A 17,707-nucleotide genomic window follows, 5' to 3' on the forward strand; every position below is an offset into this window, starting at 1 on the left:
TTTGTGAAAGGAAATTTAAATTTAATTCTGCATTATTTTTCAATATATTAATATTGCAATTAAATTTTTGTTTTTAATTATTAGTGGAAATTAAATTCTGATAAGTTAATAAATATTGAAATTTTTGCAACGGCACAAAAATTTCTTAATTTCATTACTTTTCTCTTTATTACATTCTATTCTGTTTCCATTGCAGTTGCATGTTGATTCGAGTAAATCTTCAGAAAAATGAAATCAATGTAAACATTTATGCAAATTTTGTTCCACTTTATTAGATTTACATATACGCAAACTCTACTGATGTTTAGATCAATAATTTTCTCTCTCTCTCTCTCCCCAATAATAGCTTTCGTACCAGTATTTCCTAAGTGGAATACAACTATAATACTCATAAAATACATAAACAAATAAGAAAAGTTTCTGGGTAGAAAAAGAAACTTGCCTCGACGCGATATTAGAAATAAAAATAAAAATCCAAAAACGACATATTGTGGGCTCATAAAGTGTTTTTCAAAAGAGACTTAAAAAAAAAGTTTTACGGATTTCGTTGTTACCCCTTGTCGAGAAATCTCATTCCCCTCTTGATAAAAAAAAAACTCAATAACTTATCACATTTGAAACTTGTGCTGTCAGAAGTTCTCTCTGACTAACTCTCGCGCCTTCGTCTTGTTGGTATTGGAACATCGATTTAGTGGTTCGTGAAAATTTCAATAACAGGGAAAAATTGAAACGAATAAGAAAAAGAAAATCTCGATAGAACGAGTAAATTTAAACGAATCGCACACAAATAACGTTAAAATAAATAAACGAACATTATTAAAAAAATAAAAAAGAAAATGCCTAAAACATAAAAATATTTAAAAGACAAAATATAAAAAACAAAATTATTTATTTATTAATTAATATTAATTCTTAACTTATTAAAGTGAAAATAGTTTTATTTATCTGTACAATTTTTTTTGTCATAAATCTACATCTTTTTTGTTTCTACAAAATATTTTTGTAGACGTTTTAGCCAAGTTTTCCAATAAATAAATAAATTCTCGTGATCTATTTCGTACACTGTTGCCTCTTCACCATTCGTGTAAGCAACAACAACAAGACCTTTTTTTATCTGAGAACAAACATATTAAATTAATTAAAAACTGTTCAATAATTTATAAAAAAAATTCTTATATTTTATTTTTAAATGCCAATGTAATTCAGTATTTTCAATACGTACCCTCTTGAGGCACGATTTTTGTATGCAAAATGAAACAATATTTTTCATTATTTTTAGAAACTTTATTATTCTAAAAAAAGGATTAATTTTCAATAATCTAAAATTTTCTACTTTTTTTTCAAAAAAAAAAAAAAAAAAACGGTATTTTTTTTTTTTGAAGTATTCTAAATAAAATTTAATAGTAATAATTTAAATGTTTAATTATTATTAAAAAATTAATTTAAATAAATAAATAATTTTTTTGTGCCTTAGAGTCGCTGAAAAGGGTTAAATGAAAAAAAAATGTTTATATTTTATGTTTATTAAAATATTATTGTGTTTTGCAAAAAAGTTTTCAACTGACCTCAAATGGATAGTTCAAATCAGCATTAATGGCTCCAATATAAGACGCTACTTGCGTCGGTGCATCATAAATGGATTCAATTGTATCCTTTCGTTTATCAGATTTTTTCCAGTCGATTAGACACAGATCGCCTCTACAAAACAGAATTTCATTTATAAAAGCAAATTGATTTCTCAATGACCGGATTAGTTTGAAAATTGAAATATTAATTGTAAATTCTACAACTTGAGATGCTGGAGCCATCTTTCGTCTTGATTTACTATATGATCATGTTTAGGGGAGGATTACAGATTTTTTTCTATTCTTTCTTTTTTTTTTGTGCTTGATAAGGGGTTTGAAATTCTACTTTACCTGTAAGTTGCAACGCAGTCGGTAATTCCTCGGTAGAAAAGTTTTGGATGAACTACGTGAGATTCAAGAGCAGTGATTGAACTTATATCCTTTAATACATTTTGTACACTTTCAAAGGCAGGCTTAACTTTTTCCGGGATTTGATATTCTTTTTGAAGTAGAGCATTTTCAATTGCACTATGAAGATCGTGTCCGTCTTTGAATAAATCTGCAATGGAAAATAGAATTATTAATTTTATTTTTTATGATATTTAAAATTTTTATTTCATAGATTAAAAAATTTGTTTTTTCAAAATATAATTAATAATTGAAAAATAGAATTTGAAATAATAATTATACTTTGTTGATATTCATTAAATCCGTCTATTCCTAGTTTTTCTATCATCTCTGCTTTCCATCGTTCTAAAGTCTTTTTTGCAGTCTCTGACATTGTCGCAGATAAAATACGTGTCACACTTGGTAAATTTTTATTGGAACTCTCAGTTTTTGCAGATAATGAAATAATCCCGTTGGTAACTGGCAGTTTGTTATGAGCAATTCTTCCTGACTTTGTACTGTCATATATTGAAAAAGACAGCATATTTTGAATAATTATTGCCGAGGGACAAATTTTATTTGTAGTTATTTCTTTTTCAGTATCATCATTATTTGTTTCTAATATTTTCTCTTTGACATTAATTTCATTTTTTTGATCCTCCATCTCTGATGGAGTTGTTAATTTTTTGGAATTTCCCTCATCATTTATCAAGCCATATCGATAATTATTATAAGTAGATTTATTCACAATATTATATACAATATTTTTATTCTTTATTTCTGATATCTTATTCGATGATAATTGTATCATATTCAAATTTTTCCTATTGATATTTTTTGTGAGAAAATCCATTTCCACTTGTTTGTAAGGTCTTTTTTTTGCTTTTACAATGATTTGCTCTTCTTCTTCTACAAGATTTTTAAGAATTTTCTTGGGTATTTCGTCCTCTTTACCCAAATCAAAACGTTTTCTTTTTTCGGGCAGTGTCTCAACTAAGGGACCAAATAAAGTTTTTTTCTCTCTCTCATGATTTTTTGAAGCTGCATGAGAGTAAACTATTTTTTTTCTTCCATTTTCTCTTTTAAAACTTGCGTGACGATGATGAATGAAAAAAACATTTTGAATTTGAAAAATTTTCCGCGCTGATCTCGAAATTTCTTCCATTATCAACATAACCTCAACTTACTTATTCAAAGTAATTTAATATTTAGCTAGTTTCATGACAATTTATAACACTATTGACACTGGATTTTTAATTTCAAATTATTTTTTTTTGTAATAAAATTATTGTAAAAATATTTGTAAATTAATGTTTGATTGTACTTTTTTGGAGCACTTGACACTTAATAATAATATTGTTTTTGATTGATTTTCCAAATTGTATAAAACTTATTGTCATTTGTCACCTTAAGAAGTAACTTATTAATGTTTAATTATTGTAAATGTTATATTTCTTTAACACTTTACTACACTTTCCTCATGTGGTACTTGCACAACAATCAACAAATTAATGTGATGTCCTCTCATGTTATTTTTTGAAACTACAAATAGTAGTTACCGACAGACGTTAATTTTAACGTTTGTTGGTAACTTCAAATTGAAGATTTCCAATTTTTTTTTTTAAATATTTCTTTATGACAATTAATTTAAAAACTATTTTTCCTTCTATTTTTACAATAATAAATGTACAAAACCAATAATTTTTTAAATTTTCATGCCATAATTATTTTAGCGAGTGTTTCCTTTTATTTTTATATTAAAAATTTGTTAATTACTCGTATTTTGAGGAGTTAATTATTGTTTAATTTATTTTAATTGATTATGATATTAAAAATATAATAGCTTCAATTATTTAAATCATTTCACATGTTTCTAGTAATTTTAACAAAGTAATATTAGATGTTGGGGTAATATTTAAAAAATTAGAAATAATAATGCATTATTGATAAATAATTATTTAATAATAAGTATAAATAATCAATTTTATTTAATTTCTCATAATAATATATTGATATAAAAATTTGTTTTAAATAGCCAATGACTTGAATTACATATTCAAAATCTTAATTCGGTTTTATACGTAATAGAGGAAGTATCAATCGTTTCAAGAGAAATTATTAAAGTAACGAATTACATTAGAAATATTATAGTTTAATACCCTATAATGTATATCAAATAACAGATCTTGAACTCGAAGGAATTTTAAAAGTCAAGCATTACAGAATAATTAATTCATGTAAAAAAAAAATTTTTTCACTAAAAATATTTTTGTTTTTTTATAAAATGAATTTTATTTTTAAAAAAAACTTTATTATGGTTTTAGTGATATTTTTAATTATTCAAGTAAAAATTAATTAATTAATTAATTATTCAAATAAAAAATATTTTTGAAAAAATAATAATATATTATTTGTTTCAAGTAAAATATTTATTTGTAATAGTTAAGTTATAGAAAATTTGAATAAAATAATTTATTTTTCCATTGTGGAAATTTTATAAAATGGAACTTTTTTTTTGTAAAATGTAAATATTTTGTTTTTTAATACAATATTTAAATTTGAATGATAATGAATTTCTTTTAATTTTGATATAAAAAAAAAAAAAAATGTTTATTTGAGAAATTATTTATTCTGTCAAATGTTTGATAGAGATATGAAAGTATATATATAACAGTTACACAACGTGCGTTGTTTATGAGTACCTCGAACTAACAAAAGTAATCACTTTAATCTGCTTCGATTCTTTATTTATGGTTTTCAATAATGAAGAATTAAATTCAATTTCGTTTCTCTGTACATAGTGGAAAATGCAGTTGTATATTGATTTACGATTGTCGATCATTGTTCTTTAACCGAAACCTTTTTAGTTATATGTGTTTGTATATTTATGTTTGAGATAGATATTAAACGTTCAACAAGATCACAAAGATTCGCCAATAGATTTAGTACCTACATTTATAAAATTTTCAATCTAATTCAAATCCGTTTTGACTATTACATTATTCGTTTAAATATATATGGGTACAAAATTTCGTCATAACATAATTACACATTACATGTAATTTATAAAATGTTTTCGATTAAAAAAATTTAGTTTTCTTTTTATCATTCAGTTTATTTTTAATAATAGTAATAATAATTGAATAATATTTAATTATTATTATAAAATTGATATTTGAAATTGTTATGATTGGTGTGACAATTTTATTTTATTGACATATAAGTGGAAATAACTTTATATAGAGAGAGAGAGAGAGATTTAATTTATATAGTTGATAAAGTCTGTGAGTGCGATTTATTGTTTCTATTTTATCGATTCTAATACTCGTAATTCCTTATAATTGCTGTTCATTATTGAAAGATTTGTAAAGTTTCACTTTCTGTTGTTCTATTCTTTTATATAATTGCCCAGTTTATGACGTGTGTCGTTCGTAAATGGAAAAGGGAATAGTTTTTTTTTTGTACTTTTTTTTTCCTTTGGTCTTTATTTCGTCTTCTCGAGTGTGGCTTTAATTAAGTCATAATATCAAAGTTTCGATATTATTTATTTGATAATAATTATTTAACAAATAATTATTTATTTGATAATACATCTAGTAATCGATGTTTTGATAATTTTTATTGAAGAATTCGAATTTAGGTGGACATTTATCTTGTAAAGTCTGATGTCAATAAATCTTGTTCCTTTTTTTGCATTGTACACTCCTAGATCGTTTACTGATTCCGTAACTATATAAGAAAAACTGTCAACATATGGCAAATTAAGTTACAAATTATTTTCTGAATATTTATTTCATTTATTTTAAATATTTTACATTCCGCGTGTCATACTTGATTCTTCATATTTCGAAAAACCAAATTTATGGAATGTTACTTTAAAAAATAAAATTTGGCAAATATTGATATTTTTTTAAATAAATTCATAATTATCCTCTGATGTACATAATCAAAGAAAAAATATATTCATCTCAGTGCTAAATAAACATTTATTGTTTGAAATATATTTTTTATTTAAATAGTTATAGTTTTGAAGCAAATATATTTTTCTATTTTATTTAAATACATTATTTTTGGTTTGAATAAAAAATTTCTCTGAGCCCAAAAAAATTAATAAATTAGTTTTAAATGTAATTTTTTGTTTTAATTTTTTTTTTTTTTTGAGCAATTCACTATGAAAATAAATGTACAGAACGACGACGTATGGGGAATATAATATTGCTTGATTATACATGTATATGTGTATACAATATAAACATTTCCATTATTTAATTCAATGGAGGAAAAAGATTATTTCGCAAGGAAAATTTAGTGTGACATGCGGATTGTGACAATATCAAGGAGTCAAGTCTTGTAATATCGAGTGAAGAACATTTTTTACATAGCAAAATAAATTATTCGTTGATTTGAAAAGGGTAAAAAAAATATTTATCGGTAAAATTAAATATTAATTAATTAATATTTATTAATTAATATTAATATTTAATTGTTATAAATTATATTTGAATTAATATATTCATAAACCAATAATAATTAATATTAATTAATATTTCCCCTTTCCTCCCAAAAAAATTATGATTATTATACCTAATATTTTTATAAATAATTTATTATTAAATTATAAGAAATATTTAGAGATTTTTTTTTTTTTAAATCGTTTGGTGGTAATCGTGAATTTATAAATTAGATTTGAGAAGGAACTTGATGATTTTTTTTTTCCTATACCGCGGGAATAAATTTTAATTCCTAATCAAATGAATCTCGTAACAAAGAAATTTCGTGACGAATATATCTATCTATGAGACAAATAAAAATTGTATTAGAAAGGCGTGTGCACAGCAATATTGCACCATGTGCACATCTTATATACGTTTGTCTTTTTAGTATGTGATTTAACAATTGCGTGTGTATATGTGAAAGAGTGATACAGATACTGTTCCATAAAATACGTCAAATGAAATGGATGCAATATCCTAGTTTGAAAACTTCACCGGTATAAAAGGGGGTGTGTCTGATGGTTTCTGCATCAGTTTCACTGGAGCAATCTTTATTGATACTATCTCATCATGCATACCCTTGTAAGTAAATATTTTTTTTTAATTCACTTTTACACCAATAGAAAAAAAAAATTTTTTCAATTTTAGAAAAAAAATCATTTTCTTTAATAGAATTTTTTTTTGGTACAAAATATATTTTTATTTGATTTATAGAGAATTTATTTTTGAACTTAATAAATTTTTGATTAACAAAAATTTATTTAATTCAAAGAAAATTTATTTATATAAAATAATTAATTTTTTTGAATTAAGTAATTGAAGTTAAGGAATAAAAAAATGTTTTTCAAAATTGAAACTAATCATAAATCAAAATTGATAATTTTTATTTTAATGTGTGATTAATTTTTTAGGTGCTTTTCTCAATCCTTGCATTGGTTGCGTCACCAATTTTCGCCGAAGAAGTTGCTACAGACAAAAAGGTTGACAAAAGAGGAGTTTTAGGACTTGGATATGGAGGTTACAATGGTTACTATGGTTTAAATGGTTTAAATGGTTATGGAGGTAATATTAATATTTCAACTTGAAAAAAAAATTCACAAAATAGTGTAAATTTTTGTGTATTTTTTTTTTTAGAGAAAAAAATGTAAAATTTATAATAATTTTAATTAATTAATTATAAATTTTACCTAATAATCATATTTTATATTTTTGTTAATTGATTCTTTCAATTTTAATAATTAGGATATGGACATCATGGATATTTAAGTTCTCCAGTTTATTCAGTAGGACACGGAATTGCCCCTTCATACTCTCATGCTTATACAGCACCTCATGCTGCAATTAATCATGGTTATACTGCGCCAATTTATACTGTGCCACGTTTTGGATATCACTCAATTGGACATGGATTAAACTACTTGCATGGCTGGTAAATTTTGTAGTAGTGTAAAAGTTCAAAACTTTTACATAAACAAAATTTATTCAATATATTAATAATTATTTTTTACATCGCTCTTGCAATTTGTGAAAAAAAATACATTTTCCTCAATTTTTTGTATTTTTTAAAATAAAATAATTTTGGACTTTAAATTTTTACTTTTTTTTAAAAAAGAAATATATCCTTAAACCACATACAAACGTAAAAAATGTTTTTCGGTTTATTTTTAAATTATTTAATTAATAATTCCTCGGACAACGGAAAAATTAAAATTTTCCATTTTTCGCGCCTTTCTTAATACGATTTTTAGCAGTTATATTTATACTGCGTTAATCTTTAAACAAATTTTAATTAAATAATATTTTATTTTAATTTTAAGGATTAAATTAATTTCTTAATTTTTGTTTTTTATTGTATTAAAATCACAATGGGAGAAAATATTCGAATTTAATACAATATTAATTATTTTCTTTTTATTATCAGGTAGACTATTTAATTTTTTAAATAGTTTCATTTTAATTAGTTTAATTAATTTAATAAATATAAGTAATTAATTAAATTAATTACATTTTGATTTAATCTTTCATTAGTTTTTTATTCATACTTCGGTGTAGGACGGGTTGCAGTTTCATTATATGTAGATTTTTCTTCTAAGTTTTTCCCTTTCTTCAGGAATATATCGTTGGGTTAAATATTTAACATTTAACTAAATAGTAAAAATAAAATTATATTAATTTTATTTTTGAATAAAATAACTTTTGAGAAATCTACTTTATCAACCAGTCTTCAGGAATCTCCTTTATCCGCAATGATGAAGTAGTTCCGTTTTCTTCCATTAGGCGTCGCATTAGATTATCAATGTTGTAGCAATTGGAGTGTGATTTATAAGAGTTTTTAACAATTTACGATGAAATATTAATTATAAAAGGATTTATAGTTTAGAAACATGAGTCTTCTAGTTAAAAGTGTTTCTAACATCGCTAAATATTGTTTAAGAAATAACATTCAAGGTATGAGTTTGTATTTTAATCGGTAGAGTTGACATAATTTTCCTAACCTCAATTTTGAGTTTATGTTTTATTTTGTTATAAATTAATAATTAATATTGTTAATATGTGTAATCAAGCAATTCTATTTAGAAAAATATAATTCGAAAAATTCTAATATATTTAACAAGTTTAGTTTTTAAATTTTTATTCAAAATTAGAAAATACTGGACTTTATTAATTAAGTTTAAAATACGTGGAATTAAACAAAATGTTATTTGGGTTTTCGGTAATTTTAAATTGTTAATTAAATTAACGTTGATTTTGCAGGAAATGCACCAAATTTACTGCGCAACTACGTTTATAGTAAAAATACAGGTTAGACATTGTTTATTCATTTGTAGAGATATTTTTATTCAACGCTTACAAGGGCGCATATATTTTTTTATTTTTCAAAAAATCTTTCTATCATTGGCACTGAATTTTAAGTATAAAAATAATTATACCTGAAATAATATAAAAACAAATAAATCAAAGTAACTTAATAAATATAAATAAAAAATAAATTAAATAATATAATATAGTAACATAACATAAAATCGCCTTTGAAAGGGTTACAAAATAAATTAATTAATATACACTTTATTAAGAAATAGAAATTAATGCACATAATTTTTCAGGAAATACTACTTCTATAATAAATCGTTTCTCACATTCAAACTGTGCAGGTAAACATACAGATAAATAAAATAAAAAAAAATTCCCATTAAATTAAAATTGACAAAGCAATTACTAAAATCATAATTTAATTTTAGCTGCATTATGGAACACAGGGAAATTAAATATAATGTCTAATATAATGAAGTCATTTAATACGACACAGGGTGAGTGTGAAGTTCTGAGATTTTGATAAATCAGCTATTAATAAGCTGCTTAATAAGTATTATCAAATAAACATTTATTTGAATCGAATAATTAGTATGCAAAAAAAATTGAGAGTGCGAAAAACGATTTTTTTTTGAAAAAAAATCTGCTAACTTTTATGGCCATTTTATATTCTTGGATAGAAAAAAAAAAAAAATGTTTTCAATAACTGTTTACAAATTTCATGGGATATTATCGTGTTAATCCGTCCCGATTATTTTCCAAGCAATGTATGTTTTAATCTTGAAGAATGCGTGCTTACAATTTTCGAAAATCTGAAAATCTTTTCTGTTATAAGCGTTTGCCAAGTCACAGTGACCTATTTACATGAAATCGTCTGAAATGTCACTTTCTTTATTTGCATTTCCCATAAAAGCATATAATGTGACAGAAAATCCGGTCACGAAGTAGCCTTATGACAATCTCAAGTTTCAATACTGAGATCTGTATCTCTCTTAGGCCCGTGCGGAAGGGTGGAGTGAATATTTGAAAAATATATATGTATATGTATTTATAGTATAAGAAGGAGGGACAAAATTCTAAAACTGGTTCACGATTTCCCATCTCATATATTGAATACGTTTTCCGTATTATGTGTGTATATATTCTTTGCGAAAAATGCGCGTGTGGCTGGCAAAAGCGAACTATGAGCTTACCTCTTTGATCCCCGCGAAAAAAAAGAAACTCGAAAGAGAGAGAGAGAGAGAGAGAGAGAGAATATAATAAAAGGGTAGTACTGAGCACAGGAAGAATGGGATGCTGTGTTGGGAAACAGCCAATGGTAAAATTGGTGGGAATTGAGGGGGTGACATGTCCATTTGCGGTTGACCAGTTGTCAGACAAAAAGAATACATCCGCGTTCTGTGAGAAAAACACTCTTTCCTGTTTCTCTCGAGTTTTCTCGATTTTTCGAACAAAAAAGAAAAGAAAAGGAGAATATTTTCAGTATAACAGAATCATTTTCTTAGGATTCTTATAACATTATGTTCCTTTGATTCTTCTTTTTCGTTTTCATTTTATGTTTTATGCCTTTCAAAAATATTCTTTGTTACTGAAAATCATAATATTAAAAAATAATTATTTTCTAACTTAATATTATAAGATATATAAATGGTTTTTAGAATGAAGATTTCTTTGATTCACAGAAATGTGAATAATGCTTTTTGTTATTTATTTTTCGTTGAGGAAATTTTTTTTCATCTATAGAAAAATTTGTTTTTTAATTTTTAAAAATTTAGTTAATTATGATTGACTTTAGGCGAAATATAATAAAATGTTTCACTATTTTTTGGTTCTTTCAAGTAGAAAATTTGTTGAACTTAAATAAATTTTTGGTACTAAATTTGTGATAAAAAAAAAGAATTTATGAGAAATTAAATTTTTAATTGAACCAAACACTAGTGTTGAAGGTTTTTCTTTTAATGACAAATTAATTACTGCACTAATTCTCCGAATTCTTTTTGAGCTTAATGTAATTAGAATCTAAGTATTTTACGTAACAAATATGTTAAGGACATAATTATTTTCTGTTGTAATATTCATTACTTAAAAAATGTTTTATCTGTTTAAACATTGATAACACTGTTAATTTTAAATTCTATTAAATGTAAATTACATTAAGTTACAATTTTATTAAACGAATACACGGATAAGTAAAAATTAAATTATTAATTTTAATTGAATTCCAGTTTTATGGACATTTTTAATAATAATTTGGTTAAATTTAAAAAAAAATTTACTAATTTATTTATATAACAGGATTAAGCTGATTTATTTTTAATTCAGATGCAGAGAAAAGTATCGAAACTAATTTTGTTTTTGACGAAAAAAAAAACTGATTTTTAATGAAATTATTATTTGAGTAGAATTAGAATTAACAGTAAAACATTTTTTAACGCTGAGATCGTTTATAAAAGAAGCGCGAAGAAAATGATTTTGCATGGATCTTGAGAGAATTTTGAATGTAACAAAGATGAATCAACTTTTTGGAGAATGACAATGACGTGGAAAATTTTTCGCAATGTAATCTTACGCGTATTGATCTTTTTTTTTGGAAGGGGTTACTTTTCGAAACATAATGGATTTTGCTGGTCTCTTTTGGCTTAGTTAAGTCCAAGTTAGGTAGGATTAGCGAGCGCGCCACGTTTCGGACATCTGTCGTATTGATGGACGCTGGTCAGTCATATCTCGAAAATGAACAACAATAGTACAGACATGTCCAAAAATTCTCACCCACACACTCACAATCATGTCAATGGGGACTTTTTCTATACAAATATATATATACGGCGCATACACCCTAACATATATATAATAATAATAATGTCGCGAAAGTCTCTCTCTCTCTCGTAACGTTAGTCATCACTTCCAAGAAAAATTTTTGACGGGTCTATATATACTTTCAAAATGAGATGTATCCTCAAAAATCCTTTTTTCATTATATTTTCAGAATCAACTGAAAATAGAAATTGACATTGCATTCAAATATTTTGAAATTTTATATACTTTTTCCATTTTCTAGAGTTTTTAAAGGTTTTTTGCATTTTCCATTACGTATTGAAATTTACATAATTTTCGACTGATTAGGATTCTTTTAATTAGAATTTTAAAATAATTGTAGAATTTACTAGGCATCAAAGTTTGAGATAGATTTTTTTTACAAAATTATAATAAAAAATAAAATAAAAAAATTAATAATAAAACTCTCTAAATCTGAATTAGTAAAAATGTTTAGTAATTTGAATTAGTGACTCACTTTTTGCTTATGAATTAGTAAAATTTTACTAATTATTAGTAACTTCTACTAACAATTAGTAAAATTTAACTAATTCTAAAGCAAAAAGTGAGTCACTAATTTAAATTAGTGAACATTTTTACTAATTCAGATTTAGAGAGAATATAATAAATTATAATAATGTATAATAAATAATATACAAATAATTCAAACTTTAACATCAGCTAGAAAAAATTTTCAAAATTTATCAACAAAATTTGATTTTACTTTGTCAATAAATAGCATCCCTACGATTTTTTAAAACCTAATATTTAAGTAATGATAAATTCAATGAAATTAAAATTTCAAATTTTTTTTTTTAATGAAATCAAACATTTTAGTTTTTGAATTTTGGCTTGTGAATATTATTTATACTATCTCTTTAAATTTGAATTAGTGAAAAATGAGCTACTAATTCACATTAGTAAGAATTTTTACTAATTTTTAGTAAAATATTACTATTTGATTTAGTAGTTTTAACTTTTTTTACTAAAGTTTTAGTGAAAAGTGACTAAAAATTAGTGAAAATTCTTAATAATTTAAATTAGTAACTCACTTTTCACTAATTCAGATTTAGAGAGATAATTTTTCAAATATGAATAATAAAATCTATTTTTAAAGACATTTGATTCTGAAAAAAATCTATTTGAAACTTAGATGCCAGGAAAATTTTTCTAAATTCTTTTTTCTCAGAGACTGCTTTTCCTGTAATAAAACACATTTACAAAATTTTAGAAAAAATTGAAACACTCTCTACCGACTTTGTTTTTGTTGCAAAAATTGCATTGAAAAAAAAGGTTTTAGTTGACAATAAAATATTTTAGTTAATATATGTGTAAAATAATTTTGGTTATCCCAAGTGAAGTCTGATTGGAATAATTAAAGTTTTGTTGACACAACAAAAATTTTGGATGCACGTATATTAAACAAAATGTTGTCAAATCAAACCTTTTTTTCTTACTGTGCATAAATCAAAAAGTTTGTTTTTTTATACCATAATTAATAAAAGATTTAGAAAATTTTGTTTATACAATTTTCGAAAACAAATTACAATTTATTACACAATTAGAATAATCGAAATTTAAAAAGCAGCACAAAAAGAATTTCCGTTTTTCTTTTTTTTTTGAAAATAGAATTGTAAAAAAAATTTTTTTCCAAAAATTTGTTGACCCATATAATATTTCAAAAATTTTCTTTAAACCTTAAGAATGCATCTCTTTTCCTGTTACAGAAAAGAGAATAATACTTATGATTGCGAAAGAATTTTCATGCAAATGGAAAAAGAGGCTTACTCCGCCCCTTTTTTCTTCTCGATCTTCTTTTTTTTCTTGAGGAAATATCAATTGACAAAAGAGTTGTCCACTTTTGGGATCTTGAAAATCTCGAAGGTGACCATCGCTTTTGGGGATGGACCTTGCTTCGTAACATTGTTACTTAATAAGCTTATGCACGCACCATCGAGAAAGGTCTTGAAGACCAGTGGTGAGAGTGAGAGAGAGGCTTGCAGATGTCAAGCGTCTGTCATATTTGATATTTCGCCAGGGTGTTCCGGTTTTTGGGAAGCCTCCACTCCCTTTTTCTTGTTGTCCCCAAAGATTATTATATTATTTGCGAAAGAGTTTTTCAAGCTCCTAACATAGTTCTCGGTATATACATATACATATACCTTTTTCCAAACATTTTGGTTCGATTTTCTGTCTCTCTTTAATCCACAAAATATGTATAGGACTTTCTTTTTCCACGCTATATGTATTCTTTTCCTTCTTTTTTCATCTTCTCGCGCAATTCTCAAGATGCTTGACAACATATAGAAATTAAAAGGTTCCCTTATATTTTGATCGATTACCCTCATCAGTTTTTAAAGTTCAAAGAACAGGTATTTTTTTTGCGAAATTCGTTTTAGTTGATTTTATCTTTTTAGAAAATAAATGTTGGAAAATTCTTTTTGAAAAATATTCCCAGTATGGCCATAAAAGTTTGTAAATTTTTTTCTGGTGTAAATTGATTCTGATTTGAATTTTAATAGACGGTGGAAGTTTTTTTTTTTTATTATATTGATCTATGTGGAAACTTATTAATGATATGCTTTAAAATTTAAAGTTGAGAAAAATTTCTCGAGGGCATTTCTCTAATTAGAGGAAGAAAAAAAAGTAGTTGACGTAATTTTGTAACATTGTTTCATTTTTTTTTCGAAATTATGAAAGATATTAATTTTATTTTAATACTCGAGATGTTTGAAAATCAATTATCATCTATTAAAATGGTATAATAATGCTTTTGAGGGCTAATATTAAATTTTATTAGGATTATCGGGACTTCAGTGTACCAGATATGGAAGTTCTCTTTGGCAAATGCATAAAAGGGGACCGAGAATTAAAAAACGTAAAAGGCCAAGGCCATTGGATGGGAATCCATTTTTAAAAGGAGTCATTCTTAAAACACTTATTAAAAAACCAAGGAAACCAAATTCAGCAAACAGAAAGTGCGTTCTGGTTCGTCTTTCAAATGGGAAAGAAATGACTGCTTTTGTGCCAGGTAAAAAGAATGGAATTATTAAAAAAAAAAAATAGTTTTTTAGGATTTCGAAATAAGTGATTTTCGCTTGCAGGGGTTGGACATAATTTACAGGAGCATAACGTTGTTCTCGTCCGATGTGGGAGGGTGAGGGATTTGCCAGGAGTAAAGGTGAAATGCGTCAGGGGCAAATATGATCTTCCGCATGTAGTGAAAAAGACTCAATAGATTATTTTTATGTTGTTTGAATTGGTTATTAAAAAAAAGAAGTGTAATTTCACTTGTTTGGTATTTATTTTCTCCTTGTGAATGATTTTTTTTTTAGAAAATTTGTTAGCAGGAAGCTTTTTTACAAAAATAATTTGTTAAAACGAATTTTTTTCTCTTTCTTTTCTATTTCTCTTTTCATTTATTGATACATTTTGAAAGTAATATTAGAAATATTTCGGGAAAAAATTGAAATGTATTTGGCGTGACTATGTGATGAATTTCTAAAAATCCATATAAGTATAACGTGGCGTTTCGAATTTCGCAGAAGTTTTTCTCTTCATCCAGCAAGTGATATGTATTATAATATCGCTTTGGGAATTTGGGATTTAGGGCATTGGGATTGAAAAACGTCACGGTTTCGTTGAAAGGTGGCACCGCAATTTGCGGCCTTTTGACACACATTTCAAGTTCAACCCCCTTCAATTTACCGTTATAAGCTGGACCACGCGTCCTCCTCCTCATCGTTCGCATCAAAATGCATAATGCATTTCTAAATTCTACTGACATTGTCAGAAAAATCTAGCACGCAGCCCCTTCGTTCAACTCTATTACGGAAGGGTTGCTCTTCTAGGGGTCCATGGCATCTGCACATTGATCCACCCACACGGCCAGTGGCTATTGACCATATGACATGCTGACCAACTTCTCCATACTTTTCGAAAGAAAAAAAAAAAAAAAAAATAGGTTCTCAACTTTGTCAACACCCCGCCTTTGTTATTGAATGAAAAAAAAAGAATGACATCTTTTTCAAAGGAACTTGAAAAAACTCAGACATTTATTGTAGGTTTGTCGTAGGTCAGCATTTCAGAGTATAGTAAGATTGAAAAAATTTCAAAATAAGGAACAAAAAAAATTTCTATCTCGTTTTTAGGTTTAGTAAACCGTTTTTTAGGTTTTTTTCAGTTTCCAAATTATTTAACAAGTATTTTTTTGTCTCAATTTATGCCAAAAATATTATTGACCCAAAAAGCTGGAATTTGGTACAAATTTATATTTTTATAAATTAAATAAATTTTTATTTTTAAACTTTATATAATTGATTTTTATGTTTTAGTTAATGTATATTATTTTTTTAAGCACTTGTATATCCTTTGAAATGAGAACCTGATGATGCTTCATCATTATCTCGCTAGACTTGAAAGCAATGGTGCGACGCCAAAAGAACGTCTGACACGTGCCCGAAATGGGCAAATTTGTGCATCGTGTGCAACGAATAATCAATCACAATGTCGAAATTACTTTTCTTTTTATAGCTATCGAATATATTTACTTAAACGAAAATTAGTCGTATATTTAATATATTTGAAAAAGGCAACCAGTTGTATAAAAGAAATGAATAATTTTCCCCCGAGAAATGTTTTTTTTAAAAAATATTTTCAAAACATCTGGCGTGTACGCGCAGTGAAAATGTTCATCTCTAAATGGAAAAAGGAGAGATGACATTTTTAGATTTTAAAGAGGCGCCTCACCCATTTTTTTTTTTAAGTAAATGGAGGTCAATTTTTTTTGCTCTTAACCTCGTCATAAACAATTTTTATTTTCTTCACTCTGCGACTTTCCTTAATCCTGCGGATATTAAGGGCTATTAACTCATTTAAACAGTTTTGCGAGTCAAACAAAGTTAATCCGATACGCCATAATCGAGTTTTTCTTAATCCTCATCGTAAAACGAGGGCCTTGGCTGTAAAAACCAAATGTTTTTAATGGAAAAGTAGCAAGGGTAGAAAAAAAGTGTCCGTTAAGTTTGTTATAGTATTAAGTTTTTCTAATAATATTAAGAAGAAAAAGTGAAATTTTATTTTTCTTTGTTATATGTTGTACCTGCTTTTTCGGTTGCGAGAAGTTTAGAAACATTTTTATGACCATATCCCTGATCTTGGTTTGCGACAATTTTCACATAGAAAACCAGTTGCATTATTATGGTTTTCCGTAATAATTGTCCTTCCGTATACATAGACCCCTACTGACCCGAAAGAACATCTTCCTTTTTCGTCTCGAGACACATTTCTTCGTAATGATCATTTTTCTTCTTTTTTTCGTCTCTTTTATAAAGCGTAGGCAAATTATTTCTCTCGTTTGGTATTTTGTTGTGAAAAATGAAATCGTTTTCTTCAATAATTATATTTGTGACATGTGAAAATTAGTTTGAAAGCAATTTTTTATTTTGAAAGGTTTCTACAAACATGAATAATAATATTGTAAATACATATGGAAGGAAATATATATTGCTTTTTTATACAGGAAATGGACTAATTACTAACGGATTATGACGACTAATAAAATTAATTATTACTAGCAAAATTAAACGCGCGCAAGCGCGCCAAATTGAGTGTTTAATTGTTTGTTATAAAGAAATT

General features: G+C 25.7%; 3 protein-coding genes across 4 annotated transcripts; 2 read left to right on the forward strand and 1 right to left on the reverse strand.

Moving 5' to 3' along the window:
* Positions 1-872: 872 nt before the first annotated feature.
* Positions 873-3,460, reverse strand: LOC127279107 (mitochondrial genome maintenance exonuclease 1-like). Its single transcript, XM_051301247.1, has 4 exons — positions 2,256-3,460; positions 1,917-2,124; positions 1,566-1,698; positions 873-1,114 (listed from the first exon to the last, which is right to left on the reverse strand). Exons 1-4 carry the CDS (start codon positions 3,124-3,126, stop codon positions 971-973), a joined length of 1,356 nt encoding a protein of 451 aa, XP_051157204.1. The 5' UTR covers positions 3,127-3,460; the 3' UTR covers positions 873-970.
* A 3,417-nt stretch (positions 3,461-6,877) lies between these two features.
* On the forward strand, positions 6,878-8,035 carry LOC127279114 (shematrin-like protein 2). Its single transcript, XM_051301258.1, has 3 exons — positions 6,878-7,027; positions 7,357-7,507; positions 7,688-8,035. Exons 1-3 carry the CDS (start codon positions 7,016-7,018, stop codon positions 7,876-7,878), a joined length of 354 nt encoding a protein of 117 aa, XP_051157215.1. The 5' UTR covers positions 6,878-7,015; the 3' UTR covers positions 7,879-8,035.
* A 688-nt stretch (positions 8,036-8,723) lies between these two features.
* On the forward strand, positions 8,724-15,360 carry LOC127279110 (40S ribosomal protein S12, mitochondrial). Of its 2 annotated transcripts, XM_051301252.1 has the most exons (6): positions 8,727-8,893; positions 9,200-9,247; positions 9,550-9,597; positions 9,685-9,753; positions 14,871-15,101; positions 15,175-15,360. In XM_051301252.1, exons 1-6 carry the CDS (start codon positions 8,830-8,832, stop codon positions 15,306-15,308), a joined length of 594 nt encoding a protein of 197 aa, XP_051157209.1. In that variant the 5' UTR covers positions 8,727-8,829; the 3' UTR covers positions 15,309-15,360. The 2 variants fall into 2 exon arrangements, with proteins under 2 accessions (XP_051157210.1, XP_051157209.1); XM_051301253.1 differs by lacking the exon at positions 9,200-9,247 and having other exon boundaries at positions 8,724-8,893.
* The last annotated feature ends 2,347 nt before the right edge of the window (positions 15,361-17,707 follow it).

The sequence above is a fragment of the Leptopilina boulardi genome, unplaced genomic scaffold (genome assembly GCF_019393585.1).
Source record: "Leptopilina boulardi isolate dan_hultmark-lab unplaced genomic scaffold, ZJU_Lbou_2.1 LbouV2_214, whole genome shotgun sequence".
NCBI classification, from domain to species: Eukaryota; Metazoa; Arthropoda; class Insecta; order Hymenoptera; family Figitidae; genus Leptopilina; species Leptopilina boulardi.

Bases quoted from the DNA above. Each gene is read 5' to 3' on its own strand.
- LOC127279107 (XM_051301247.1), bottom strand. From the start codon at position 3,126: ATGTTGATAATGGAAGAAATTTCGAGATCAGCGCGGAAAATTTTTCAA. The intron at 2,125-2,255 runs GTATAATTATTA...TTTCCATTGCAG, and splicing joins ATTTAATGAATATCAACAAA to ATTTATTCAAAGACGGACAC. The intron at 1,699-1,916 runs GTAAAGTAGAAT...TCTGTTTTGTAG, and splicing joins GACTGCGTTGCAACTTACAG to AGGCGATCTGTGTCTAATCG.
- LOC127279114 (XM_051301258.1), top strand. The intron at 7,508-7,687 runs GTAATATTAATA...TTTAATAATTAG, and splicing joins TGGTTTAAATGGTTATGGAG to GATATGGACATCATGGATAT.
- LOC127279110 (XM_051301252.1), top strand. From the start codon at position 8,830: ATGAGTCTTCTAGTTAAAAGTGTTTCTAACATCGCTAAATATTGTTTA. The intron at 8,894-9,199 runs GTATGAGTTTGT...TTGATTTTGCAG, and splicing joins TTTAAGAAATAACATTCAAG to GAAATGCACCAAATTTACTG. The intron at 15,102-15,174 runs GTAAAAAGAATG...TTTCGCTTGCAG, and splicing joins AATGACTGCTTTTGTGCCAG to GGGTTGGACATAATTTACAG.